This window comes from Symphodus melops, assembly GCF_947650265.1.
Source record: "Symphodus melops genome assembly, chromosome: 15".
NCBI classification, from domain to species: domain Eukaryota; kingdom Metazoa; phylum Chordata; class Actinopteri; order Labriformes; family Labridae; genus Symphodus; species Symphodus melops.
In genome coordinates, this window is record NC_136705.1 from 1,728,009 (window position 1) to 1,755,966 (window position 27,958).

General features: G+C 47.7%; 1 protein-coding gene across 2 annotated transcripts; it reads left to right on the top strand.

The window, feature by feature from the left end:
• Positions 1-971: 971 nt before the first annotated feature.
• klhdc3 (kelch domain containing 3) lies at positions 972-27,951 on the top strand. 2 transcript variants are annotated; one of them, XM_079361998.1, is made up of 13 exons: positions 972-1,103; positions 3,547-3,652; positions 4,463-4,705; positions 6,324-6,500; positions 6,637-6,752; positions 6,831-6,902; positions 8,975-9,188; positions 10,017-10,103; positions 11,341-11,449; positions 22,759-22,832; positions 23,789-23,867; positions 25,074-26,788; positions 26,826-27,951. In XM_079361998.1, the coding sequence occupies exons 3-12, from the start codon at positions 4,552-4,554 to the stop codon at positions 25,138-25,140; spliced, it is 1,149 nt and encodes a 382-aa protein (XP_079218124.1). In that variant the 5' UTR covers positions 972-1,103; positions 3,547-3,652; positions 4,463-4,551; the 3' UTR covers positions 25,141-26,788; positions 26,826-27,951. The 2 variants fall into 2 exon arrangements, with proteins under 2 accessions (XP_079218124.1, XP_079218123.1); XM_079361997.1 differs by lacking the exon at positions 3,547-3,652 and having other exon boundaries at positions 973-1,103.
• The last annotated feature ends 7 nt before the right edge of the window (positions 27,952-27,958 follow it).

Consider the following 27,958-nt stretch of genomic DNA (forward strand, 5'->3'; position numbering starts at 1 on the left):
GCTCTTGTAACCAGTTCGTCGAGGGTTCGCTTCATTCACAGACTCGTGAGTCTTCTTGAGTTGTTTTTTCCATTGCCTGCCTTTCCAAAGACGCTGTGAAACAGGTCAATCCTGTTTGAGAGCTGAGAAACAGGTGGGCCCCTTTTCTCCTGACGAATCTAAAGACGCCCCGAAGAAAAGAACTGAATGCTTGCTTTCTAACCTGAGAGTTAGAATTACAAATAATGAATGTCCCTTAAATTAAGGTTAGAAACAGTCTTTAATAAACTATATTTAAAAGAACATTTTTTCCTCTATGTCTCGTATTTCAACTGTGATCGAAACAGTTCGATTTCTTTCTTGACAATTTGACTTTTTTTATGTCGAATTTTTAATTTTATTGTTTAGAATTGCATTTTACCTTTATTTTTGATATTTTAAATGGATATTATGACTTTATTTACAAAATGTTGTTTTAATTTTAATTCTAACATGTCATATTTATGCTCGCAATGTTTTTTTAAACTTATTTTGACTCATATTTGACCGTTTTTACAAAAAAATGTGTTTTGACTACTTTGTTCTTGAATTGAAGTCAAAACTATTCAAGAAGCTCGAATTTGGATCTAAAAAGCTTCCTGGAGAGTTACGATTTCACAATAACTTCAATATATCTTCAAACAGTTTGTCTGGACATTTATCCAACTTTCACATTTTTCCAAAAATACATAGTGCACCTTTAAAAAGAACTATAACTGTATGTTACCGACCAGTTCTATTATCTGTGCTATTTTTTAATTGGCATTGTTTTATCTGATTTTATCCCTCAGTAGATGTTTAGACATTTATGTCTGTATGTTTATATTGTTTTCTTTTTTTCTTCACTGCTTGGGGGCTGGGAGGACTGCATTTCGCCTTTTTTTGTGTGCAGATACATGAGAAAAACGAGAAATAAATCTTTTATCATCTTGTCTGCGTGAACATCACTCTGTGTTTTCTTCGAGCAGCCGACAGGGGGCGCCAGCGCGCACTGCTCCTCCCGGCGGAACGGCACGAGGGGAGTCGGTGGAGCTCCTGGTGGAAGCACAGCCTGTCTACAGAACCAGAACCGAGCGGACCTGAAGGTAGCAACTGTTTCTTCCCCCTGTGTGTGTGACTGTGTGGCTGTCGGAGCTATGAATAGACGCTGCTTTGTTGTTAGCTGTTAGCCGCCTGTTTTTTGTGTAGTTTATGTTAGCGTGCTAACAGCTACGTCAGGTAGCCTACAGGTTAGCTTTAGCACAGCTAGCAGCTCCTCCTCCTGCTCTGTTTGTTATCAGACTGACATATTCACGTTTTTTACTGTCATACGGTTGTTGTTGAAGTTGGCACTGTGAGATTAGACCCTTTATAGGTCCTGTTAGGAGTGTGTTATTCCTGTTTTTAGAGCTAACATCTGCTAGCTGCTGTCTGAGGCGTTGACTGGAGTGTAGTAAAGCAGCAGCTTATAGTCACCAGGTTCAGATTATCTTCATTAATAAACATAAACAGAGACCTGTGGAGTCATTTACATTTTCCTCTATGTTTAAGAAGTATCAAACCGTGATAGACATCTGACATAAATATCATCCTGCTGGATGTATGTAGACGCTGCTCAGATCCACCTCAACCCCCCCACAGAAGCCTCTCAGATCCACCTCAAACCCCCCCACAGAAGCTGCTCATGTACAGCTCAACCCCCCCCCCCCACAGAAGCTTCTCAGATCCACCTCAACCACCTCCACCTCAAGCCCCCCCACAGAAGCTGCTCAGGTCCAGCTCAAACCCCCCCACAGAAGCCTCTCAGATCCACCTCAAACCTCCCCACAGAAGCTTCTAAGATCCACCTCAAACCCCCCCACAGAAGCTGCTCAGGTACAGCTCAAACCCCCCCCACAGAAGCTTCTCAGATCCACCTCAAACCCCCCCACAGAAGCCACTCAGATCCACCTCAAACCTCCCCACAGAAGCTTCTAAGATCCACCTCAAACCCCCCCACAGAAGCTGCTCAGGTACAGCTCAAACCCCCCCCACAGAAGCTTCTCAGATCCACCTCAACCCCCCCCCACAGAAGCTGCTCAGGTACAGGTCAAACCCCCCCACAGAAGCTTCTCAGATCCACCTCAAACCCCCCACAGAAGCCTCTCAGATCCACCTCAAACCCCCCCACAGAAGCTGCTCAGATCCACCTCAAGCCCCCCCACAGAAGCTTCTCAGGTACAGCTCAACCCCCCCCCCCCCCCCCCCCCCCCGCAGAAGCTGCTCAGGTACAGCTCAAACCCCCCCACAGAAGCCTCTCTTACCACAAGGAGAGTTTTGAATCCTCTGTGTGTGAAACCTCAGGATGTCTGATTTATTGAAAGATACCGCTGCCTGAAGCGTGTGTGCTGTTGCATAGATAAGGTGTTAATTCATTCAAGTTGTTCCTGTACTTGCACCTTGTGGAGCCACTTCATCACAGGTGAAGTCAAACATCGTCGCCACATGTTTTAAATCCATACAAATACCATTATTTCAGTGATTTATAATACGGGACACTTTCTAGATTTCACAAAAATGTTGGCGGTGTTTTGGGTTTGAACATCGGGTCAACATCCCGAGTAGAAATGTTTAAATAAAGAGCTGAACACATTTTATATCTGGCCTGCTCATACTGCTTAGGGTCATGTTTTTATTTATTTATTATACATCAGATTACCACAATTACTTTATACACCATTCAAACGTGGCTCCTCCTCATGGGTTCATCGCTCCCAGAAGCTCCGCCCCCTGCTGGACGCAGTGTGTACCTAACCCTTACTATGATTTATATGGTCCCGTTTTTTGCTGCTGTGTCGTCGTCTGTCATTTTCGCAGATTTGAATCATGTCCAGTCTGTTGTATCCACTCCTAAACTGACCTGCTGCGCTCTCATTGGCTGGAGGAAACACACCAGCTCCCCGCCCAGAAACTTCCTGACTCAACCAAACAAAACATGAAAATCCAGTCAGAGGACAGAGTCTCTGCACCTCACACGTACGGAGGCCCAGAAGGGACCATGGAGCAGCTTCACTTTTGTCCGTATCTGTTGTTTTTGGGCGCACTGTAGCGCTAACATCACGGAGCTCGAACATGTGTGGACAACCTTTATACATACATGACTAATGTTGCTTTCCATACCTGTTGAAGGAGCGCCGCCTGCACGGCGTTTAAGGTACCTCAAGGTTGTTTTTCAGCTCCAAAAACAGCAGATCAGGATTCTGACGAAGTTAGACTCGCATTGGTCTGTTGCCTAAGAGATGCTTGGGCTCGAAATAGAAAGGTCTATGTGGAGTGGTCTTCTGGGGGTTTATTTATAAGAGCAAACGAAGGTTGGAGGTCAGTGAGACTGTGACTCATTCGGACAGAATAAGCCGAGGCGTGTAGGGTGAGCTTGACTTGTTTTGTTTTAACGTTGAAGACTTCTTCGGCAGCTGGGAAGTAAAATCTTAACGAGCTGCTTTTCATATTTGTCTTTGCTTATGAAGCTGGAGGCAACTTGTCTTTCCCTCCGACCTTCCTCTGTGATAGTCTTGAGAGGTGCCTACTCCCCCGCCGTGTTTCCACGGCGCCGGCTGCTGAAATGATGTTAAAGTGCACGCTGCCGTTCAGCTAAGAGCTGCAGAGCTTTCCGCAGGTGAGGTACTTTCATGTGCATTTTTAAATGTGCACTTCTATCAAAGCATGCTAACACAACTTCAGATGGCGTTAATATATCTGCCTATGGGTAATATTTGTTGAGGTGACCTAACGATAGGCTGAGAGCTACGCCACACCGACCAGTCAGATCAGCGAACTCTTATCAATACAAAACAGACGAGTCATCAAAAAAAGTCTCTGACTGTTTTAGGTTTTTTTTTTAACCAGGCTGTAAACGTGTTGATGTGAAACCAGTCTTTTTAAAATGGGTGTGTATGTGACTTCCTGTGCTTCTGCAGCCAGCCTCTAGTGGACACTCGAGGAACTGCAGGATTTTAACTCTTCAGCATCGACTTCACTCATCGACACTTTGCAGGTTGCTGCTTGGTCTCGGCTCTCTTTTCAACAGATCGGGAAACACTTGCTTTATAAGCGTCCGCTCACCTAAAAGAAGTTTACTGTCGTTCACATAAGTGATGCAGCGTTTTTTTATTGACAGTTTGCGTCCCAAAGGACTGCAGATTTATTTATATGACTCTGTATTTATAGAGTTGTAGTGCAGCCTGAGGGCTCAGAGCGAGGAGAGTGAACAGAAAGAAAGAGGAGTGGTAGGTGTAGCGGGTCTAATCACTCCTTAAAATACTCTCCTGGTGCAGATAAGGCCGGGGCTTTTCAGCCTGTCAGCAGAGTAACTCTTACCCCGAGAGGACAAATCGTTCCCCTTTGTGTGTTCCTCGATTGCCCCTCCTCGTTTGCCCCGCCGCTCCTCTAAGCACGGGGCGTTTTCTCCTCTCACTGTTCACTGCAGGTTTCGATGGTGTTGGCTTGATGGGATCCAAGCGGGGCGACTGAGTGATGGTCTAAGGACTGGAGGTCCCAGAGGTGCTTGCACGCGTAATGTTGCGCTGGTCGGTGCACCTAGAAGGAGGGCCGCGGAGAGTCAACCATGCTGCTGTGGCGGTGGGACACAAGGTGTACTCCTTCGGGGGCTACTGCTCCGGGGAGGACTACGAGACGCTGCGGCAGATCGACGTGCACGTCTTCAACACAGGTGGGTGCTGGATAAGTTTAACAGAGATCCTCCTCTTCGCTTGGGGCTGTCGTGCTCACCTGGTTGATCAGGGTAAATAAAGATCAGGTCTCAGGAGCTCATCTGACTCCACCATGAAAGGCTGCAGCCGTAGTTTATGTATTTATGTAAAGTTAGATCTGAAATGTTTTCAGAGATTTGCGTTTCCAATGAGCCGATTTGAACCTTCACTTCTCATCACAGCTGGCTTCGACTTCACGTTGGTGGGTTTTTTCATGTTTTCTCTTCGTCACAAACGCAGCTGTTTAGTTTTTTACATTCTCAGCTGTAACTTTTACAAAACTGTAACCCATTTTAAATGATCATTTTTCCTCTGTGTCGGCAGCCACCTGTTTTATGGTTTTATAGCTTCCTAAGTATCTCGAGCCTGCCTGCTGTTTTTCTTTTTGGCTACAGAAACCTTGATAAGTCTGCGTCTGATCTGATTGTGATGGAAATGTAAAAACACCTCTCACCATTGTTTCAGTGACTTTATCACTTTCTTTGTGCCTCCTCTCTTTGATGTTTTATTTGTGAGCTCAGTCGTCTTCCCCCCCCCCCCCCTCAAACCGGGCTCAGGCCTCGTCACCTCTTGTACAAAACATCGTAACACAACACGTGCGTGGCTTTACGAGATCAGGAGCGTGCTCAGTTTACAAGACGGATACACGGCCAAATCTGCCGTCCGCACATCGGAGAACATGACAGCGACTCTGACTTTTCTCTACGCATTGAAGGCTGGGATCGACTGTACTTCTTCTCCATGCTGCGTTCAGGTGTTCATGAGCGAACTGTGCCGTGAGCACCTGAGATGAGATTATTGATCCTCACGGGGGAAATTCAGGCGTTGCAGCAGCAATACAGAAATCAAAAAGTCAAAACAGAATAAATACTAATTTAAAAAAATATATACAGATGAATTTACATAATGGGGTGAACACACTTACACTAGTCTAACAAACTGGACTTTGAGATTAAAGCATGCTTTCGTACAGTAAGGTGTGTGTGTGTGTGTGTCCGTCCTTTGATTCTTTTCTCTGATTTTCTGCTTCTTTACTCGTCTACATTTTGAGACGTCTAACTTCTTAACGAGCCTTCATCATCACGTATCTGTGTTTTATTGTCATGATATTTTCCCCTTAATGAACACAAACTCTCATGAAGTATTTCTGATTTCACCGAGAGGAAACGACAGACACACAGAAATGAAACCAGGCGCTGAGTGAGCAGTGTTTACCGCCTCTAAATAATCCATAATCCTGTTTTATAATGGTCCATGCTGATTAAATAATCCCGTTAAAGGTTAATCTGCAGCGAGTTCCTTTTCCTTTTATTGAGTAAAACACGTCGCTCTAAAACCAGAACGTATCGCATGTTTCTCTGTGACGACGTTCAGACGAGATGGTACGAAAGCTCATTTCTTCTCGGGGCGCTTGTGGGCCTAGTGGTTGGTTTGCACGCCCGATGTGAAGAGGCAGCACGCCGAGTTCAATTCTGACCCGTCTCTCTCACCATCCTGTCCTTCCAACAGAGGAAACACGAAGCCCAGAAATAAATATGTACGAGCTTCTAATAATAAAAATGTGGATTTGTTTTTCAGTGTCTCTGCGCTGGATGAAGTTGCCTCCGGTGAGGATGGGAAGTAATGAACGCGCCCGGGAAGTGCCATATATGCGTTACGGCCACACAGCTGTGCTGCTGGATGATATAATCTACCTCTGGGGGGGTCGTAACGACACAGAAGGAGCCTGCAACGTCCTCTACGCCTTTGATATCAGTAAGTAAAACGCTAACGCCGCATCTCCAGCTTGTTTCATTTTCGGGAAAAGAAGAGAGTTTGTGTCGGGGAATCTAAACGCCTGACTCGAGGTTTCAGCTGCTCAGAGTTAACATAAAACCTTCCTGCTTCACAGACACCCACAGATGGTTCACACCCAAGATTTCAGGGACACTTCCGGGGGCGAGGGACGGACACTCATCCTGCATCCTGGGGAAAGCGATGTATATATTTGGAGGATACGAGCAGCTGGTGAGTTTTTATCACTCGACACATGCGGGGCCAACTCGTTGAAACATGATTTAATTCACCTCCTCTGCTGCTTTGTAGGCCGACTGCTTCTCCAATGACATCCACAAGCTGGACACCACCTCCATGGTTTGGTCATTAATTAACGCCAGGGTGAGTTTAACCAGCAGCTGAGAAACTCACGTATTCACTCGCGAACATTTGCACAGAATTTCAACAACTTTTTGAGACGGGGATCAGAAAGAAATATCAACAACCCTGCTGGTGAAAAAGCTCGCCTACATTCAAAACAACGACCCGTCAGTCAGAGCCGTGGTTGGCTGAGCTGCTTCGCACGCAGCGGATTGGTCGGGTTGGCTGGAAACGGAGAGCAGAGCGATGTAATGCAGCTCTCTGTGAGGTCGCCAAATACAAGCAGCCTCACCGAGGATTAAAGGCGCTCCCGTTTCGGGAGATGCCGTGTGTGTTTGTATGAAGCCAACCTGCTCATGTGATAAATTCTTGTTAAGTATATTTTTGACGGTGTCTCTCCCTCGGGTGAGCGGGGTGGTGGGGTGGTGGGGGGGCAGTGGGGGGAAGGAGGGAAGTTTTACTTCTGGACTCGAACAATTCGCCACCCGGAGGATTACAGTGTGGCGCTCCTAGATTTAGCCGAGCATGTGAGCAAACAATGCTGTCGTTTTCTCTGACTCGTAATCCTTCCTGAAAACTTAAACCTCCTGCTCGACTTTCGCTTGTTCATGTGCACGCTGTAAAACTGTCTGTTCACCTTCATCTCTACAACAGGCGTCTTCATTTAAAGGCTGGGTTGATCTTTTTCCAAAACTAGCATCATTTTCAAAGTAGCATTCCCTCAGTGCTCCGTCTGCTCCCGCCCCCTCCCTCTAAAGCCACGCCCCCATGCTCATCGCTCGCATCGTGTAGAAACTACGTCATCTCAGTCAGTGGTAAATAAACGCTGTATAAAGTCCGTCATCGGTGACGAGCTTTGAGTGTGAGCTCGAGCACGTTACGGGCAGGGAGACGGGGGCGTGTGATTGGTTCATCAGAGAGCAGGGAGACAGGGAGGCGTGTGATTGGTTCATCAGAGGGCAGGGAGACAGGGAGGCGTGTGATTGGTTCATCAGAGGGCAGGGAGACAGGGAGGCGTGTGATTGGTTCATCAGAGGGCAGGGAGACATGGGGGCGTGTGATTGGTTCGTCAGAGAGCAGGGAGACAGGGAGGCGTGTGATTGGTTCATCAGAGGGCAGGGAGACAGGGAGGCGTGTGATTGGTTCATCAGAGGGCAGGGAGACATGGGGGCGTGTGATTGGTTCGTCAGAGAGCAGGGAGACAGGGAGGGCTGAGATTGGTTCATCAGAGAGCAGGGAGACAGGGAGGGCTGTGATTGGTTCATCAGAGAGCAGGGAGACAGGGAGGGCTGTGATTGGTTCATCAGAGAGCAGAGAGACAGGGAGGGCTGTGATTGGTTCATCAGAGAGCAGGGAGACAGGGAGGGCTGTGATTGGTTCATCAGAGAGCAGTGAGACAGGGAGGCGTGTGATTGGTTCATCAGAGAGCAGGGAGACAGGGAGGCGTGTGATTGGTTCATCAGAGAGCAGGGAGACAGGGAGGCGTGTGATTGGTTCATCAGAGAGCAGTGAGACAGGGAGGCGTGTGATTGGTCCATTAGAGAGCAGGGAGACAGGGAGGCGTGTGATTGGTTCATCAGATTGGTACCTCGTGGCCGATATTGGTTGAATTTTTACACGTTTACAAATTGATACAGATGACGGATTTTCTTTCTTCCCTTTTCAGAGAACTCGAGTTATTAATTTCTGTCAGGACCTAAAAACAATTTCAACCTGAATTTTTAAAAGTGTATCAGGAGGGAAAGACCGACCCCGCCTTTAAGTCTGGCTGTTGTACAGAGGCTTCTGGTGCTTTACATGGTTTGGCTTCAGAACACCAGTGCAGTGGACGACTTTGTCCACTAGATGGCAGTGTTGACATGAAGTTACTGGGACAGAAGTCTCATCTTTTCCTGCAGGAAGTTTCTTCCAGTGGTTAAATTGGTCACATTGGGAATTCAGGGATGCTGAGGAATTTGACCTCCTTTTTTCTTTTTTAAAATCTCCTTGATGAACGTAGGGAGCAACCTGACGTCTGTCCAGAGTGGACGTCTGCATATCTCATTCGTCCGCTGATTGTAAAATAAATCGACTGGTTTTTCTTCTTCTTCCAGGGTAATCCTGCACGCTGGAGAGACTTCCACTCGGCCACCATCATCGGGACGAAGATGTTTGTGTTCGGAGGGCGAGCAGACCGCTTCGGCCCCTTCCACTCCAACAACGAGATCTACTGCAACAAGATCAAAGTGTTCGACACGGAGACCAACTGCTGGCTGAGCACGCCGTCAGCTCAGCCGCTGCCCGAGGGACGCAGGAGCCATTCAGCGTGTAAGCATGTCTTCAGTGAACAGTGGACTAAATTTTTGTTTTTCTCAAATACTCCTCAGTAAGAAAATTCAACTTTTAGCTGATGATGAAGATAAATATCCACGTGCACATTATTATTTTTGTATGATGGATAGAGTCAGAAATCAGAGAGAGAGGGAGAGGGGAACGACGTGCAGTAAAAGGAGCCACAGGTCGGATTTGAACCCCGACTGCCCGCTTGTAGCTTTTGCACACGGGGGCTCGCACTGCGCCCTCGTATGCACATCGAGCAACAATGAAACTGGAAGGAGGAGAAACAACGAGCAAGAATAACGTTCTCCCGACGTCACAGGATGTTCTCTTGGGGGATTTATTTTCCTTGCAGCTCAGCGAGGTCAATCAGCGGGCTCTCGCTATGATACTAACGGTGCAAAAAGAGATTATTTAAAGGTCTTTATTTTTTGGGGGTCTTTTAAAGCCTTTGTTTATAGATAGGACAGAACCTAGGCCGCTCGCCAGGAGCACGCCGTACGCAGGCTATCAATTAATCATTATTTATAAAGTGCAGATTCATAACGTGTTATCTTGAGCGGGTAAAGACTCTTTAAGATAAGAGAAAGGATTTCTCCTTCCTTGATCCCGCTGAGGTGGAGGTCGAAGCAGGCCGTGCATGAATGAGGACGGCGGTGGTTATGGGGACGCCGGTGCAATTTGATGGGGGGGGAAAACAAAAAAGGAAAATTACAAGAAATTTCTAAAATGTCTCACTGAGACGGTTAATCTGTTTGTTCTAATAGTTTGAGTTGTGAAAGTATAAACGTTCCTCTGCATGTTTCTCATTCTCTTTAGTTTCCTACAACGGAGAGCTGTACATATTCGGAGGATATAACGCTCGTCTCGACATGCACTTCAACGACCTGTGGAAGTTCAACCCAGGTAAATCACGACTCATCGTTCTGGTATTTAAAGTGTGCAGAGGCGACGTCGAGCTAACGCAAGCTTTAATCTTACCTGCTGAGGGAACGCTGCACTGTTAGCTCACGGTGACCCACTTTCCTCCTCGCTCGTCTGCTCAGTCATACAAACGCTCTTCTGTATCCAGTGAGAAAAACAGACTCTTGTTCTTTGTGCCCCACACACACACACACACACACACACACACACACACACACACACACAGACACACACAGGGTTCAGTCTCTGCAGCTTTAATCTGCTCAAATAAATGTTGGCAAATCGATTCTCCGGTCAGTTTAAGGGCTTTTCTTACATGCAGAGGCCTCTCAACCAAAACAACAACAAACAAATGAAATCAGGAACTCGCTGACTTGGCATCACCTTTGTCATCAACATGTTAGATTAATGTTAAGATAAGTCTGCAGAACGACTTCCTGACTCGAACACCGGGATGATCGGACAACAATCGGAGGAGCGCGTGAGTGCAGCACCAGAGACGAGAGCAACCTGCAGCAGGAGGAGACGCTCCGGCTGAGCGCTGAAAACAAAGTCGTTCCTCTGATTTCAAAAACATTTAATGATCAGTTTACATTTTTATTTTGTAGAAACCAGTGAAGTAAAGTTCTGTGTGATGTTACAGCAGAAAAACAAATAAGGGTTAGGGTTTCCAAAACGTCTCATAGACAGCTGCTCCAGGCATGATGCGGGAGGAGCGGTGAGAAGGAGGAGCAATGAGAAGGAGGAGCAATGAGAGTGGGACAGAAACATGAAGAATGAAATGTGTGTTTTTGCACACATGCAGAGTTTTAACCTCGAACCATTTGATCCTGAGCGTTGTTGTCCACTAGATGGCAGGCAGCGCCTTAATGACAGCCTTTATTAAAGTGAGCCTGGTTGGCCTGTTACCATAGAGACGCAATGATGCTGTCGACTGAGCGCGTGACAGACGGCTTATTTCATCCTTATATGGAACGGCTGAGAGAGCTTCGACATCGTCACTCTTTCTGCTCTTCAGCAGAGCGGGACACGAGACGTTTGTGTTCATATAAAGGTTGAGTTTCGTCTTCGGGCTTCCTGGACCTTTTTGTCCCTGCTTCAATAAAGCAGGAGGCTGAATGCACTGAAGGCACCCGTAGTCTAAAGATGAGCAGGATGAAACCTGCAGTTAGTGTGAACGTGGTCTCACCCTGGTTGTGTTCTTGTGTTCACGTCACAGAAGCGTTTTCCTGGAATAAAGTCGAACCGAAGGGGAAAGGTCCGTGTCCTCGGAGACGGCAGTGCTGTTGTATGGTTGGAGATCGAATCATCCTCTTTGGAGGAACGAGGTGAGACGTTAAATTTACCTCTTTTTACTGTCGTGTTTAATGTTCTTTTTTTTTTTTTTTTTTTTACATTTTACAACAAAAAGAATCGAGCTGCAAATGTAGCCGTTAAACTGGGAAGTTAGTGCCCACTGTTCCCAAAAATCACTTATCCTGTTTTCCCCCCTTACATCCCAGTCGCAGCTCTTTTTTAATACTTCAGCACCGTCCGCTTTCCTCCAATCACGCAGCTCAAGCTCCCGTCCAATCATTTCCCGGCGCTTACCATCAACCTTGGTCCAGTAGAAGCAGACAAACATAAATAAGGAAATGTCACAACTCCACACAGTGACAGATCCATCCTTTAAACACACACGGTACAATACACACGTATGACTCACAACACGCGTCGCCTGAAATCATTTTTAGAGGGGGGGGCGGTTTGGATTAGCAGCCACAGATTCACTCTTTGTCCTGTTCTACCTGCTGGATTAAAAACCCTCACTTTACATTTTACACTTTCGTTTGCAAACACAACAACAAACACACAATATTATTGTTTTATTTTGTGTTTTATTTTGAAAATAAACCCGAGCTTTTAACGTCGTCTCGGTGTGTGACTTCCCGTCCAGCTTGATCGTTCTCCGAGGTAAATAATGCGCCGTGCTCCGGCATCCAGCAGATAAGAATTCCTCGTGTATCTGCTGCAGGAGGCTCCGGAAATGACGGAGCTGTGACGAGGGGGGGCGGAGCCAAAGCAAGCACACGCATTAACTTAGACGGATTCTTTAAATAGTTAGTCACCATGTTTCGAAGGCTCAACCAGCTTTCTGTGATTGGATCAGAATTTTCCTGTCTTCATGATCTGCCAGTCGGAGGCTCTGGCTCGTGCACACCGGGCTGTGATGAGTCTGCTGTTGGCTGCAGACAGAAGCGATGGCCGGGGGATCGTAGCTGGTAATGCGCCTCTTGGCTGGTGACGGGCCGCTGATAGGCCAGTAGCCAGAGGACTAATGAGGTAGCTAACGGCCTAAGCATGGTCCAGAGTGGTCCGGGAGCTGGGTCGCTGTTATCAACTAGACTGCGTGTTATCAGGCGAGCCCCGCTGTGATCACCTGATAGTGGGGATCGGGAGGCTGTGGATAAGAGTCCTCTCAGCCCCACTCCGTCTGCTGAAGTTCTCTTTCTGCTGCTGCTGCTGGATTCATTTTCACTGCTCCAGTGGTCACAGCGCCGCGAGGAGCAGCGCACACACCCTAATACACAACCGCCCAGCGTACAGCAGCTCCGCCTGTGCTCCTTCAAACTCCTCATAGTGCTTCACTTTGTGTCTCAGCTTCAGACAAATATCTCCTCATCAACACGCTGACACTTCGCTTCAGCTCGTCCACCTCGGCTACCCCGAGTATGATTTTAAAAAGATGAATCATTGAAAATCAGCTGAAGCTTGTCTTTGTCTGTGCTCGTACGAGATGCTCATGCATGCAGCTGAGTGCGGACAGTCTCTGATGCCGGCGCTGCACATCATCATCATCATCATCATCATCGTCAATTTTCTGTAAAGTCGCTTGCAAATATCTGCAGTCGTGGGTAGCCGGGTTTTTTTTCTTTTTCTAAAGTGTATTTGGGTTTGTTTTACTCCCCGTGTGACCTCTGACCTCTTTATTCTCTCCCAGCTCTCAGCAGTAACGACCAAACACGAATGCAATATTTAGTTTGTCCTCTTATCAGGATCTGTCCAGTGTCTACAAACCCGTTTCCGTGGTTACCACGCACCCTCACACAAAATGTCTTTTCATATAAGGCTGACCTGGCCATGTGTGTGGGTGTGGGTGTGGGTGGGTGTGGGTGTGGGTGTGTGTGTGTGTGGGTGTGTGTGTAGCATGTCTCATAACTAAGAGTGTAGCGATTTAATAAAGTATTTCAAAATAAAATAAAATAATAATAGACAGTTTTTCCTTCCAGTGAGTTGAGAGAATAACAAACGAGTCAAAAACAATCGGATGGTTTCGTCTTCTTTGTCCATTAAGAACAACAAAAGGCTTCAAGCCAAATGAGAGCGGCCATTTTCAACTGGAGGAAGAGATACCGACAGTGTTGTGCGCAGCGGACCAATCACAGAGCGTATGTGTAACGCTACACAAACCTGCAGCGTAGCAAACATCTCAAAAAAGTAGCGTGACCTACCGGCAGATAGAAACACCTCAGAGGTCTTATTCTTGGATGTCTCAGATCTCAGGACTTCAGACGCCTGTTGAAGAAGAAACAACGTTTGTAGGAGTGAAGAGCTTGAGAAAACGCTTACCTTTCAAGATGTTTGGTTTCTCGCCAGGATTAGTCCGGGAAGGTTTTAAGGAGTCATGATTTCCTGTTGTGAGCAGCAGATAGGGCCGGGTGTTGGCGGGGAGCGTCGCGGAGGCGGCTGAGGTGATGGAGAGAGCCGAGGAAGAAATCAAACAGCACAAAGTGTCCGACCACATCCTGTGTTAAAGTCTGCAGGGGCAGATTCAGGTTTTCATCTTCTGCAGGAAGCTGCAGACACGTGAACGCACGACACACCTGGACGGAGCAGCAGCAGAGTCCGGTGTGCGACGCTGTAATGAAGCTATGCTACGTGTAGCTCAGCCCACTCAGAATAAAGAACCATGAAGCAGCTGTTTAAAAATGTGCACGAAGATCGAAGTGGTCGCCTGCAGACGGTCAGACGTGCACGGAGTCACTCCTCTCTCGCTCGAGCTGAACATCCTGCTGCGTTCTCACGTCATTTCTGAACATGTGCAGCTCCTCCTGAGTTTCCTCCAAATGTGAACGTTCGGTATGCCTCGGTGTCCTTTCTCAGCTTTGTGATTCCTCGTCACATCTCAGGTCCGTTCAGGCCGGGTTTTTACTGGACTAGGTTTTTTTGCAGCTCTGCGATCGTTTAGTCGTCCTTACTCTGCAGAGAAGTTGTTTCCTGTTACTTTACAAAGGAGAGCGTGATCCTTAACGATCTGTGAGCACGTCGGCCACACACACACACTCTCTGGACCAGCGTCGCACGTTCAACGTTTACACAAGCACACTTAAGCCTCTTACACACAGGAACTCCCATAAGCACGCACACGCACACACACACACACACACACACACACACACACACACACACACACACACACACACACACACACACACACACACTAAGACACACAAACAAACTCTTGGGCAGACTTAGCACTGCTCTGTTGTTTGCTTACTCTCCTCTTTAACGAGGAAGTTTTTCTATGAAGGCGTTAAAGTTCTCTCATGAAGTCGGAGAAGACGCGTGAACGATTCTTTAAAAGGCCGTCGCTCGTGTTTATCTTCACGTCACCTGACGGCACGAGCGCAGCGAACAGCGTCCGTCTCCACGCGGTGATGAATGCTCACACGGCGCCGTCGTGAGTTATTTTCTCGGACGGCTTCGCTCGTGTTTTTTTAGGGGCTCCTCATTTTGTTTTGTGTGCCGTGGGGGGGGGGGGGAAATTGTGTTTCAGATTTACGGTGGGCGTGTTGTTTTCCTTTTCGTATTGATCCGAAACAGAACCCTCCTGTTCATACGTGTCGCCTAGTTTATGATATTTATTTTAGCTGCAGGAATTTGTTGAAGAGTAATTTACGACGACTGGAGGACAATAAAAAGCTCGAAGTGGACTGGACAGCGTGTTAACTCATTAATGAAACGAACATCTTCAATAGAGACTCTTTCTCAGTGTTCAGTGTCAGACTGAGTTTGGATGTTTACTCTGTGTGTGTGTGTGTGTGTGTGTGTGTGTGTGTGTGTGCGCGAGCTGGGCAGTAGTGGCAGTCTGTTGAGGGCCACTTACGTCAGCGTAAACAGACCTGCTGAGCTGCAGAAAGGCGCGAAATTCTGCCCCCGTCTCTGATTTATGACCTCGGGGAGCGTCCTTTCTCACAGAGTGCAATTCGATCTCCCCTCAGAGTCTCTGCTACACTCATTTACTGAGACCTGCTCGCTGCCCCACGAAGGCCGGGCCGTGCATGACCGACTCCACCTGCACTGACCTTCACCTAACGCAAACCAGCAACAAACCGCAGACACCCCGAGTGTGTGTGTGTGTGTGTTTTAGGCTCTCTGACTGAATGCACTCGTGAAGATCACGCTTCTCCCGCTGAGTTTGTTGTCATCGCTGGCGCTCTCTCACACACACATTGTGTGTAAATGCTTACGACAGAGCCTCGGTTTGGCTAATTTAGGGAGCTTTTTAATCTCGGGAACAGGGCATCCCACGAGGGCCAGGATGTGAACAAGGACGTGACAGATTGGCGTGCTGGGAGCAGACAGCTTGGAATCTGAAGGGGAATCTAGGGGATCTGACGACGTGCGTTCATGCAGGGAATATATTTTTACTCCGACGGGTGTTTATTCTTATCAGGCGATCGTAAAGATGTCTGATTTGTGTGAAAACAGCAAAATATAAAAGTTTATATCAGATATTTCCGGCAGAGTTTGCTTCACGTGTGAGAGCTGTCTAAAGAGGTTTTAACTGGTTTTCACTGGGAGAAATGGGGACCAGTCACAACTGGTGGGACAAAGAAAGAAGTACGGAGAAAAAGGCAAAAGAGCGAGCTGAACAGAGGTTAATAAAATCGGGCTGGATGTTTCACTTCATCCAGTTTGTTGTGACACTGTCGATCAATTCGCTGGTTTTTGAACCTCTTTGAACATTTATAACCAGAAACAAGCGTTTTAAAAACTGCTCCTCTGACGTGTCCATTCAGGGAATCGTGTTTTCTGCCTCTTTTGGGAACGAGAAACTCTCCGAAATTCAATTTCCTAAAATATCCCGTTTCCCATGATTCACTTCCTCTCATTGATGATGTTGATTAAATTGAAGAAGCCGCTGTTGGACTCGTCTCTGCCCGGTGCAGCGGCCAGAAGGACTCTCAGGCCCAACTCCATTCGCTCTTCTTTTTTTGTGTGTGTGTGTGTGTGTGTGTGTGTGACGTGTACCGTTGGTGTGTGTGCTCGTATCGTCATGACTCACCGCTCCTCTTGTTGAGCTGACGTCAGGAGCTGCACATGCTTTCTTTGCTCTGCCAGGTTTAACGCATGTGATCCACTAAGCAGAAGTCTGGAAGATTTAACAAAGATGGGGAAGAATGCTGACGCCAAAAACAAACAAAAAACCTGGTTTAAATCAATCAGTGTTTTTTATTGTCAAGACATTGAGATATTGAGTCGATTGGCAAAGCGAATCCATTGCAGTACCCATTTTAAACACTAGGGGTCAGAGATACATACTGCTCCTTTAAGTGTTAAGAGTCAAATTTTTTAAAATGTCCAAAAGTTAATAATTAGATTCTTGGAGTTTGTTTCTGTTTCCGGCTCAAACTGAGGATTAGCGTCGTTATCAGAGCAGACATCGTCGGTCTCAGTTTATTTTAAATGTTAAATCTTGCAGCCGAGTTTTTCCTGCCTCCGTCTCTTGTTCAGTTTGAATGTTTGTGGTGAGGAGTAGAGACTGCCCAGCAGGTAATCTCACTGGTAGCCAAAACATCCCAGCCCCTCACCTCTGCTTGTAATCCATCAGAATCTCAGCGTGTTATTTAATCTGGGAGGAATTCGCCTGCTCGTTTCCAAACACAGATTGTTAGTTGAGCCACGGAGCTTCTGCAGAGTCCAGGGATTGTGTTTGGTAGATCAGGAAGGTCAAAAAGCCTGGAGCCTCGATATCACCTACAGGGGCATTTTTGCACCTTATCAACATATTGTTTTGATAGTCCAGCTGCTCAAAGGGAGCTGTGTTATCACTGTTCGATTGTTAGACTAAACACAACATGGCACGCGTGCAGAGCTCACTTTTTAAAATCTTACTTTACAACAAGCTTCCTCCGTTCTCTTTAAATTTCGGCCACAGTAAAACACGTCTCCATGGAAACGCATCTATCAACGCGACACACGTGTTGATGCCACACACACACACGCTGAGTTCTGGCCTTTTGGTGTCAAAGGCGAGGCTGCAGAAGTTTCCTTTATTAATTGTGCGTGTGTGTGCGTGTGTGTGTGCGCGCGTGTGGTCGGTACGCCTGAGATAAAACCTGTCAAACAGTGGAGGTGACCCCGGCAGGATTCGGGGCACCCCGCACGTGGCGGGACGGGACCCCGGGGCAGCACGCCAACACTGTGATTTACTCTTCAAAGACAAAGAGTGCGATAGTATTTCATGTGCATCTTAACCCTGTTTAACCCGCCAACAGGCTGTATACATGAAGGTGTCACAGGGCCGAGTGTTACACAGCAGCTCAAATAAACAAGCTGCACACAGCACGCTTTGTGACGCCGTCCACCTCAAAGAGTCACACGTCTAAACACCAGTCCTTTCACTTTGACTTATGACTCGTCAGCGCTAAACAAGAGGACGAGACCGTCCGTGCCCGATGTCGAGACAAAGCCCCAAACACGACCCGACCCGCTCGCCAGTGAAAGGCGCACTGTTTCATTGTCTTTCTAAAAAGAGACGGGAGTGAAAATTCTGTGGCACACGTCTGGAAACACCTTTTTAAAGGTGCATTATGTAGATTTGGACCTAAAACTTGAAAATAGAAGAAGTGAAAAAATAAATGAAATACATTTTAAATTTAAATTTGATAATTATTTTTATTTTTTTTATTATATTATTTTTTTATATATATTTTTATTTATTTTATTTATGATTTTTATTTTTTTATATTTTTTTATTATTTATTTTGTTATTTGTTATCATAATTATTTAATTAAATGCACTTAAATTAAATTAAATTAAAATTAAAGGGAAAAATCTGTCCCTGGACACTGGAGCTAAAAAGCTACCAGGAGAGTTGTCGGTGTCATCGCTGCCCCCCCCCCCCCATCTTCAAACTGTGTTACAGGTACATAAACCATAGCATCTGTACACTTCTCCTACTTTCACGTCTAAACTCCACGATGCACTTTTAACCTTCCTGTTTCTCATGATGTCTCTCCGGAAAGATGTCACGCAACGATCAAAACATTTAATTTAAAGTGTTTGAGCCCAATCGCACTTTACACAGCGAGAGAGAGAGAGAGAGCGAGAGAGAGAGCGAGAGAGAGAGCGAGAGAGAGAGAGAGAAAAAGACAGAGCGGGGCGGCCTGTGCTTACGGGGAGCTAAATAAGTCGGGGGACGCTAATATCGGATCCTTTTGGCAGAGTCTCTGCAGAGAGAGACAAATAGAAATGTACACTTGCGTCGTGTTGATCCTTCAGATGTTGTTCTCGAACACAAGCAGAACCGTGTACAGTGATGCTCACTCGACTGAAAAGTAACCCCAAGCTCAAAAATGACCTTCAAAAAGTTCTCCTGAGACCAAAACCAATTCCAACTGTTACAGCACAGGAGAAGAGAAATGAAATCATCCTTCAAGAAGAACGTGTAGGACGTACGCTCTGTTGGCCCTCTCCTCCTGTTAACTGGCTGACCCTGACTCTCGTCCTCACACTGGAGCTATAAAGGAAGTCACTTATTCTTCCTGAATGAATCCCCCGGCTCCAGAGGAACATCTGTCCTGCCCTGAGGAGAGTCCACCAGCTGTGTTCAAGGTTCCTCTGGCACTTTATTAACGTCTCCTCCAGACTCTGCTGATAACAACCTGTCCTGATAAAATACACCACGTTTGTCATTTTCTGGAGATTAGCAGGGTTTCGTTTTTTTTCTCCTCCAACATCAGCACCAAGTCCAACCACGTCTGCCCGCAGGTTTGACGGGTTTTTTTTTTTTTTTTTTTTTTTTTGCAATTTGAGCTGCAGTGAAGCGTCTCTTAATCTGAAGCCAGGCGTCTCTCTCTCTCTCTCTCTCTCTCTCTCTCTGGGAGCCAGCTGTAGTTTGTGTCTCACCCTCTGCATGGGGCTTAGGTCTGGGCAGGTACAGGGTTTAATCCACCGTCCAGCCACTGCCCGGGAGGGGGCACAGATAGCTCGGTAAGACGAGGCGAGGCAGCAGAGATTAAGGTGGAAGAAATGGACGGGAATCCATCGATCTGTGATAAACACAAAGGTTTACCTCCGCAGCGGCTGCAAGATCTTTCTACTCCTTTTTTTTGGGGGGGGGGGGTCTTTAAAGTGACGGTGACAATAGAAGGCAAATAATTCCTTTAATTACAGAATAATTTTAGTTTCTTTCTGTTTATTAATGCTTACAGCTGAAGCCTCCTGAGAGGGGGGCGGGGCATGTCCGCCCCCCCCTCGTTTGCTGTCACTGTGAATGTATTCGGATGCATTTTAACTTTTTTTTTTTTTCTTTTTTTTTTTTTTCTTTTTTTTTTTAAAGAGGTTAAAATGCACACACATGTTTTGTATGCAACATTTAAATTTTTTATCAATCAGTCTTTATTTCTATAACACACTTACAGCAACCAAAGTGCTGTACAAGCAAAAACACTATAAAAACAATAAAAGAGAAACACAATAAAAATAAAAGGAGCGTGAATAAACAAGTAAAATAAAAGTTTTAAAAGCCAGATGAAAGAGAGACCGACACACTGCTCCTCTGTGACACACACGTTTCCACAGTGACATGCAATGAGGTCATCGTTACAACAGGTCGACGTTTGGCGTGCTGACACGTGACCAGAATATCATCTCAGATTTGTGGTTAGAAAATTGTTGTTTTATCATTTTGCGACTTCCAGCTGAACCTGAAAGCTTCTCATCGTGCCATGTTAGCGTATGTGCACTGTATGAATGTTGTGTGTGTGTGTGTGTGTGTGTGTGTTCAGTGTTTCTGGAGTCACGTCTGGCAGTCCTGATAAGACGCTCTGCAGGAAGTTGTAGTGTACGATGAGTTCCTGTGAGTCCCAAGGACCAGAGTTCAACAGGAAGTGGAGAAAAAGGAAAAAGGATGCAGATTGAATCACTCCAAGAATCAGGATGCGGCCGATGAAAAAAACACGCCAGATTTATTGATTGTGTTTAGATGGCGTTTGAGTTTCAGGCCGTTCAGAGAGCGGTAAGATAAAGAGGCGGTGCGTTTCACTGAGTGTTGTTTGAAACAGCAACCAGTGTTGTTTTAGTGGGGGGGAGCGGCATCCCTCAGGCCTCGTCAGACTGGGAACCAGTGCTGCTGCAGGGGGAGGAACCACTTTCACACATTCTGATACTTCCCTGATCGAGTAACAAAGTGAGCCATCAAACACCAGGACGCCACATAAAGTCGCTCACTGCGACTTTCCCGCTTCCAACCGCGGCCCGTCTCTCTCTTCGCACCTTCCTTTTTTTTTCTTTTTCTCCTCCTGCCTCCGTGACGGCCCTCATCCTCTCCCACTTTGCGGTGATCATTAAATCGTTACTTCTCCGTAATGTTGCTGCTAAAGTTCACACCCGGCCTGACTTCACCCACGAGCGTGCGAGAAAGACTCGACGGCTCCTGCTCCTCTTATCTGCGCTCTTTCCCTCCTCTCCTCCCGGAGCGTGCACAGAAGTCGACAGCTCCTGCAGCACGCTCTTCAGATACACATGATGCTTTCTCACATCTTCTTTTCTGTCTCCCAACTCAAAGCATCAAAGGCAACCTGAAGACTTCGTTTTGTAGCTTTGCAATTTCTGTCTTGAAGTCGTGAGCTCCAGCAGGGCTCCGTGTCCACGTGTGCACGTTTTACATCTGACATCGTTTATTTTCCCTGATCAGACTCGGAGTGAGGAGGATGTCGAGTCGAGAGCCGGAGCGCTCAGGGGGGAAAAAGACGCTGAGGGCTTCGCTCTCTTTAGAACAAGGTGCCTCATAAATAAAGTCTCTGACTGATCGTTTATAGAGTCCAGATTCAAAGTTGTCATAAAGCTGTTTCACTCAGAGCAGCATCCTGAAAGCTGCTTTCATATAAAGTGTTTCATTGTCTTTATTTTGATACCTGCAGGTCCTCGAGTAGACGATGTATTAATGAGGGGAGGGCTCGGGTGATTGAGGGTGTTCTGATAAAGGTCCGAGTTGTAAGCCCCCTGTGTGTGTGTGTGTGTGTGTGTGGGGGGGGGGGGGGTAATGACTTCCCCAGCTGGCCCCCTGGGACGCCTGCGCTCGTGCTCTGCTCCTCTGCTGGCCGCTTTAAGCCAGCGCCTTGTTTGTTTAGGGAAGATTAGCAACGTAAAACCCTTACAACATCCTGAACACGCAGTGAAGGGAGACGCGATGGAGGAGACAGCGGGAAAGAGGGATAGAGATTGATGGGTGGAGAGACAGTGATGGAGAGAGAGAGAGAGAGAGAGAATGAAAAATGGGGAGAGAGACAAGAAAAGAGAAGTAAAACAAAAGTCGTTGAGAGCGCTTCAAACGGCTTCAGCGCCCGGGGGACGCTTTAGAAGAAGCGTCGGCCGGCGGCTTCGTTTGGACGCCCGACAGCCACGGGACAGTCCGTGCTCTTCTTTAAAGGCCCCTCTGTAACTCTCCCTCATGGATATTTATAGACGATAAAGTCGTCTGTAAATGCACCTGTCTGGCTGAAACCGTCCTCGGGGTCGTGTAAAACTGTAGAGTGCATTTTTATCCTCTAATCTGGACACGTCTCTCGGTGCTCTTTTGTTGTGGATGTAAATCAATGATGTGCATTTAGAAGAATTTACCGACTGCCTGTCGGGAGTAAATCTGTTAAAATCGTGTTCAGGTCCGTCAGGCTGCAGCCGACGACCGTCAGCGGTGTTATTAATCAGCAGCCATTTTTAATTATTGATGCAAAGAAGGAAGGTGACGGACGCGAGGTGTGATACAGCTAAGCTTTCTAAGCTGCAGTGCACCAGGTGTGCCACAGGTGTGTGTGTGTGTGTGTGTGTGTGTGTGTGTGTGTGTGTGTGTGTGTGTGTGTGAAGCAGGAAGCAGATGTCCAGTGATATCTCAGGCTGCAGAGGTCTGTGAGTATTATCAGTGCGGGCCAGCCTGCAGCGCTGCACATCCTGTGGGCTTAAATCATGCCAGCTCATGATAAGAGAGCAGAGCTGCTTCATTAAGACCCCGAGCGTCTAAAGGACGGAGACATCGCTGCGTCAGAGACGGGCAGGAGACGTTTAAGAACACACGAGCAAAAATAAATACATAAGTGTGTGTGTGTGTGTGTGTGTGTGTGTGTGTGTGTGTTAAGAACAAACTGGAGAAAGTCGTTAAACGAGGCAGCAAGATAACTGGGAAGAAAATGTGCAGAGTTTTGTTTTTTTTCACTGGTGCACCCTGAATTTATTCAAGCATATCACAGCAGACCCTCTGCACCCCCGTTTGGTCTGAATCTGTGACCTTTGACCTCCAGCGTGCAGGCACAGAGAGACGAGGTGAAGGTGGTTCTGGTCCGCGCTCACACGGTCCTTCTGTTCTCTTCACAGCCCGTGTCCCGAGCAAGGAATGGGGGATGAATTCAACCTGATGGACCACTCAGACCTGTATATCTTAGACTTCAGTGAGTATCTCTTTCCTTTCCTGTTTTATTCTGGGAGCCTGAAGGCATCGTTTTTATTAACAGCTGCAGTAGATTTCAGCACAGCAGCTCGTCAGAGAAGCTTTTTACAGCTGAGGCCGGAGTTTGGAGCAGGAGGTTTTTATGCTCTTTTATTTTGATAGGACGGATTAGCGGGGGGGGGGGGGGGGGGGGGGGGTGTCGCGTCGCTTTAAGACCAGTAGTTGAGTCACAGGACAAAGCAGCGGCCTCATGGCGTCCGGCCCTTCCGTCTCGTGGACGACCAAATGCAGCTTCTTCCTGTGATGCGTTCAGGTCACACTCGGGGGTTTGCGTAGGTGGACGCAGCAGCCGTTTGGGGACTGCCAGTACCCGTGGCTTCCCCCCGCTGCCAACGCCTCCACGTGCCGGTGGCGTGGGTCTCGCTCTGCTTCTCCCTGAACATATGGTGACAAAGCGGTGACGACAGGATGTTTGCACACAATATCAGAAGGTGATTTAACCCTTCAGACGCCGGAGGAGGAGGAGGAGTTCTTAAAGGTGGTGCAGAAGTCCATCGCTCAAAAACAAACAAGTTGTGTGTGTGTGTGTGTGTGTCTCACTGTGTGTGTGTGTGTGTGTGCGTGTCTCACTGTGTGTGTGGAGCCGCTGCTGTGCCGTGCTTCCACCCTGACCCACAGACTGGAGCAGCAGTCGTACCCCGCCTCAGAATGAATGTGAGGCGACAGGTTGTTCGGATAAATCTGAACGGATGAAAAATATCCGAGTCGTGATTGTTCACGGCAGAGTTAGCGTTCGAGTCCCGAGGTTCAGGGTTAACCACAGACACGTTTCTTCTTCTTCTCCTCCGTGTGGTTGTTATCTGGGACTCATTACTCTCTCTCTCTCTCTCTCCCTCTCTCTCTCTCTCTCTCTCTCTCTCTTTTCTCTCTCTCTCTCTTTTCTCTTTTCTCTTTCAGGCCCTAATTTGAAGACGTTATGCAAAATAGCTGTTCTTCAGTACAGTCTGGAGCAGTCAGGACTCCCGCACGACCTCAGGTCAGAGCGCCGCCCGCCTCTCGTCCATCTGAGCTGTCGGCTCGTTCACTTGACTGATTGTTGTTCATGATGTTTGTGTCTCTCTCTCTCTCTCTCTCTCTCTCTCTCTCTCTCTCTCTCTCTCTCTCTCTCTCTCTCCCTCTCCCTCCCTCTCTCTCCCTCTCTCTCTCTCCCTCTAAACTAATGAGGCTGTTTTTCACAGAGGAGCATTAGAGCTCATTATTTCTCATTTATAACTGCGGCTGACTTTCAGTCTCTTTAAAGAGAACTCAGATAATCACGGTGAAACAGATGACGTCCCTTTTGTCCACTTAGCGTTTTTTTAATTCAGCGCCAGACGTCACCAGAACCTCTCTCAGACGAAGGACAAACATCCTGCGCTTGACGCTCACAGTGAAGGAAGTCGACGTGCGGTAAAAAAAGTGCGACCGTTGCCATAGAAACGGGACGCTCTCCACAGCGCCAGAGTGTATTCGTCTCAGCGTCAGGAGCGACGTGTTTCCCCACCGTCTGATTTCATGTTTTTGACACTCCCTCGTTTTGATGAACCCGTCGTCATGGCGATGCTCTGAACTAAAGTAGCTCCCGTTTCCTCGCGCTGCCACCTGCACGCTCCACACTCGCGTTAACTCCCTCCGCCCCCCCCCACGCCGGCCTCTCCAGCTCCAATCACCCGCCCCAAACACACACGCTCGCACAACAACAACAACAACAACAACAACAACAAGGAAAAGCCCAGTGGTCAGTAGAGAGGGAGCGAGTGTGAAACCAGAGCCAGAGATAACAATCTGCAGCTCAACCTCTGCCCTGTCAGCAGGTCAGCTCTGCTCCTGGTTCTCCAGTTACAGCGAGGCCGGGGGGGGGGGCGGCGGCGGGGGGGGGGGGGGGGGGGGACACACGAGGCCACATCTCATTCCCTCCTGATCCAGAATGTTCCGATGATTTAAATCAAACGGGAGCTGCAGGTCAGGATTAAAAGAATAAGAGAGGGAGGCAGATCTGTTTGAGCTGCTAACAGGAAGTGATGTTTAAAACGTCGAGCGCAGGGAGGCGAGGTCGGCTGCTCGCCATCGTTAACCGATCCTCAGGACGGCGTGCATCGTCTTCTCCAGTCGTGTCGGAAGAGCGCCACGTGGGGCGACCATTTAGGATTAGTATGGTGAGATGTGTGGAGGTGAGTCACGTTGTCTCTGCTCTTCCCTCCAGGTGGGAGCTGGCTGCCATGACGACGAACAGCAACATCAGCAGGCCCATCTTCTCGTCTCACGGCTGACGCCGCCGCCGCCGCTCGCTCTGTTTAACCTCTCTGGTTTTCGGATGTGTTTGGGATTTACTTTTCCACGTTCTTCAAGTTCATTCTGACCAAAATAATCGTGCGCAGGGACTTCTGGGACGCCGCGAGCCATCCCGGATGTTTTAACCCTTGAGACGCTGGTCGTGCGAGACCGAAATCGTTGACACTTTTTTTTTGTCTTCTTTCTAGACTGTCTAGAAATCCAATCAGCCTATGATAATCATAGACTTCTAATCTTAAGCACAGGAAGAGACACGGACTTTGGCCGAAGGTTTTCGAGAGCTGACCTCTTTGTTGATGATGTCATCATGATGTCACTCTCAACGGATCTCCCCCAAAGAGAGGACAAATGTGAAGCTTGAGACGGAGACGCCTCTCGAACATGAACATAAAACACAGACAGTCAGCTGAGCAGGAAGTTTCTGGGAAGCGGAGCGAGCTCACGTGTTCGCTGGGTTAGAGATCTTTAGGGGTGCCATGTTTGGTTTTCATCGCTCACCTTGTTTCACTCTTCATCAAAACCTCGCTGAATGTCCCTCTGCTGCAAAGTGTCCGGACTCAGACTTCAGGAGCATCCAGGGCCGTTTGAGGTTCAGGGGTCTCTCGTGGACCGATCCGAACTCTCCTCAGAGGCGTCCCAAAGTTCTCTGGGACGTTCAGATCTGGATGAGTGAAGTAGCGAAGGAGATGTAAACAATCCAACTTCCTGCTTCAGATCTTCAGAGCGTCGCTGCTGCAGGACTTTGAACATCTCCTTTTCCTCTGAGACCGGCTGTGCATTAGCCAACGCAGAACCGCAGAGAGGGTGAAGACGTTTTAAGCGTCTACTCGGTTTAACGTCCATCTAGCTTGAACGTGTGCGTTGCAAACTCAGCCGAGCGAGGCCCTAAAGTCGCTCCCGGAGGAAACGTCAGAGGATGGACGATGAGTTTGCAGCTTGCTCGAGGAGCTTCAGGGAGTCAAAGGACAACCTGAATATGATCTCGTGGTGTGAGATTAGAAGTGTCTCCTGTCGCCTGAGTCCGGCTGAAGTTCATCGTTTGGAGACTTGCCTTGTGAAGTAATCCTGTCCATCTACCTCCCTTTAACTTATAACTCATCAGACGTCGCCTTCTCCCTCCGCTCTCTTTGTGTTCTTACTCACCGCTCTCTCACCCTGCGCTTTGTTTTTCAGTGCCAAACGTTGAGAGGAATCATGATGCAGATATATACTGTGTATGTGTGTGAGCACGTGATCCTCGCCCGCCCGCCCGCCCGCGTGCAGAGATCGTCCCTGCTGTGCATGACGTGGTCCTTCCTCTCGTAGACATTCATTCACGCGAGCTGCACCGGAGCAGACGTTAGAAAACACACGAGCGCTGTTTGTGGATCGCACGCTCGACACGCCGCTCCAGGGAAGTCGAGGAAACACGAGGCATCTTTATTCAGGTCATTTTAGAACAAAAATCCAAACCGCACCACAAGGCGTTGATTTTAATGTTTCATCGCCATCGACTTCAGCTTAACGAAGACGCCGCTGCTATTTTCTGTTTTTGAGGAGGTCAACAATCCCGTTAAAAGGAGGAAAACGCCGCCCTGCACAGCCGGCGTGCTGAAGGATGAAGGCCGCTCCTCTCAGTGCTAAATCGTTTACGACCCTGTGAAAGAACGTCAGGCCTGTAGAGAGGGTTCGACCCCCGATGACACGTCGGTAAATAATGAGACAGGAGCAGATATTTGTCTGTCACGCCAAAATCCAAACAGCTTACTGCTGAATGAGAGAAGAAGAAGAAGTCAGCTGTCAAACATGAGCGTCGTTTGTTGACTTCATGAAAACAGAATATCAGCGACGCATCCTTCGCTCTGAAACAGAAACAAGAAGACGACGACGTTCTGAGTGACGCTTTCTTCACACCGACTTGCAGATAGATGAACCTCGGTGTTCCAAACATGTTTACAAGCGTTTCACGTTGAAGGAGCGTCAAACGATCTGCACGAGAGGAGCCGGTGAGGACTCTGCGGCCTTACGGCGAGGAGACGCGCCGCCTCAGTTTGAGACCTCGTCCTCCAAAAACTGAGTCTGGATTTTATTCAGAGACCAGTGGTGCCAATGAGACTCTAACACACACACACACACACACACACACACACACACACACACACTCTCTGCAGCTCACTCAGTGAAACGGCAGGAACGCTAACGGTGCGCTCACGACATTAGAAGGTGCAGCTGAACAAACACGGATGACATTTCTTCTTCTCTCTGTGGCGTGGAAGTCGTTTGGTCCTGTTTCTTCTTCTTCTTCGTTATTTGCTGCGTGTAAAGCTTTTGGGGTGGTGGTGGTGTTTTCAGACAATAACTCTTCAGGAAGACGACGTGATGTGAATCAAAGCGAAGTCCCTCCGTGAAGCTCGCTCGCTCGCCCGCCTGCAGGAGGAAGAAAATGTTTCTGAGGCTCCTCTTCCATCTTTGTCTGCAGGAACCGAGCAGCGCATCGCTCGATCACAACGCACGCAGGCACGCACGCCAGCGAGCTTCTCTGAGCACGCCGTGACGAATGCCCCGAAGGAGCACGTCGACTGATTTCATGCCAACTGTGTGTTTTATCTTTGGGTCTGAAGAATTCAGAGACAACTAAGAATGCTTGTTAGAAACAGAACAAAGTATGGAGTGTGTTTGAAATCACTTACAATGTTTTTATTTTGTTTTATATTTGACACCTTCTGCAGAGGGGACGAGGTTGATCAGGACTTCCTGTGCAATATGCTTTAAAACTGTATCAATAATAAATATGAGACAAATGGAAGAAACGTCTGC

What these genes read in the sequence shown, in the direction of transcription:
- klhdc3 (XM_079361998.1), top strand. Translation starts at nt 4,552, where the DNA reads ATGTTGCGCTGGTCGGTGCACCTAGAAGGAGGGCCGCGGAGAGTCAAC. An exon ending in CGTGCACGTCTTCAACACAG is followed by an intron (nt 4,706 to 6,323) that starts GTGGGTGCTGGA and finishes TTTGTTTTTCAG; the next exon opens with TGTCTCTGCGCTGGATGAAG. An exon ending in ATCCTCTTTGGAGGAACGAG is followed by an intron (nt 11,450 to 22,758) that starts GTGAGACGTTAA and finishes TTCTCTTCACAG; the next exon opens with CCCGTGTCCCGAGCAAGGAA.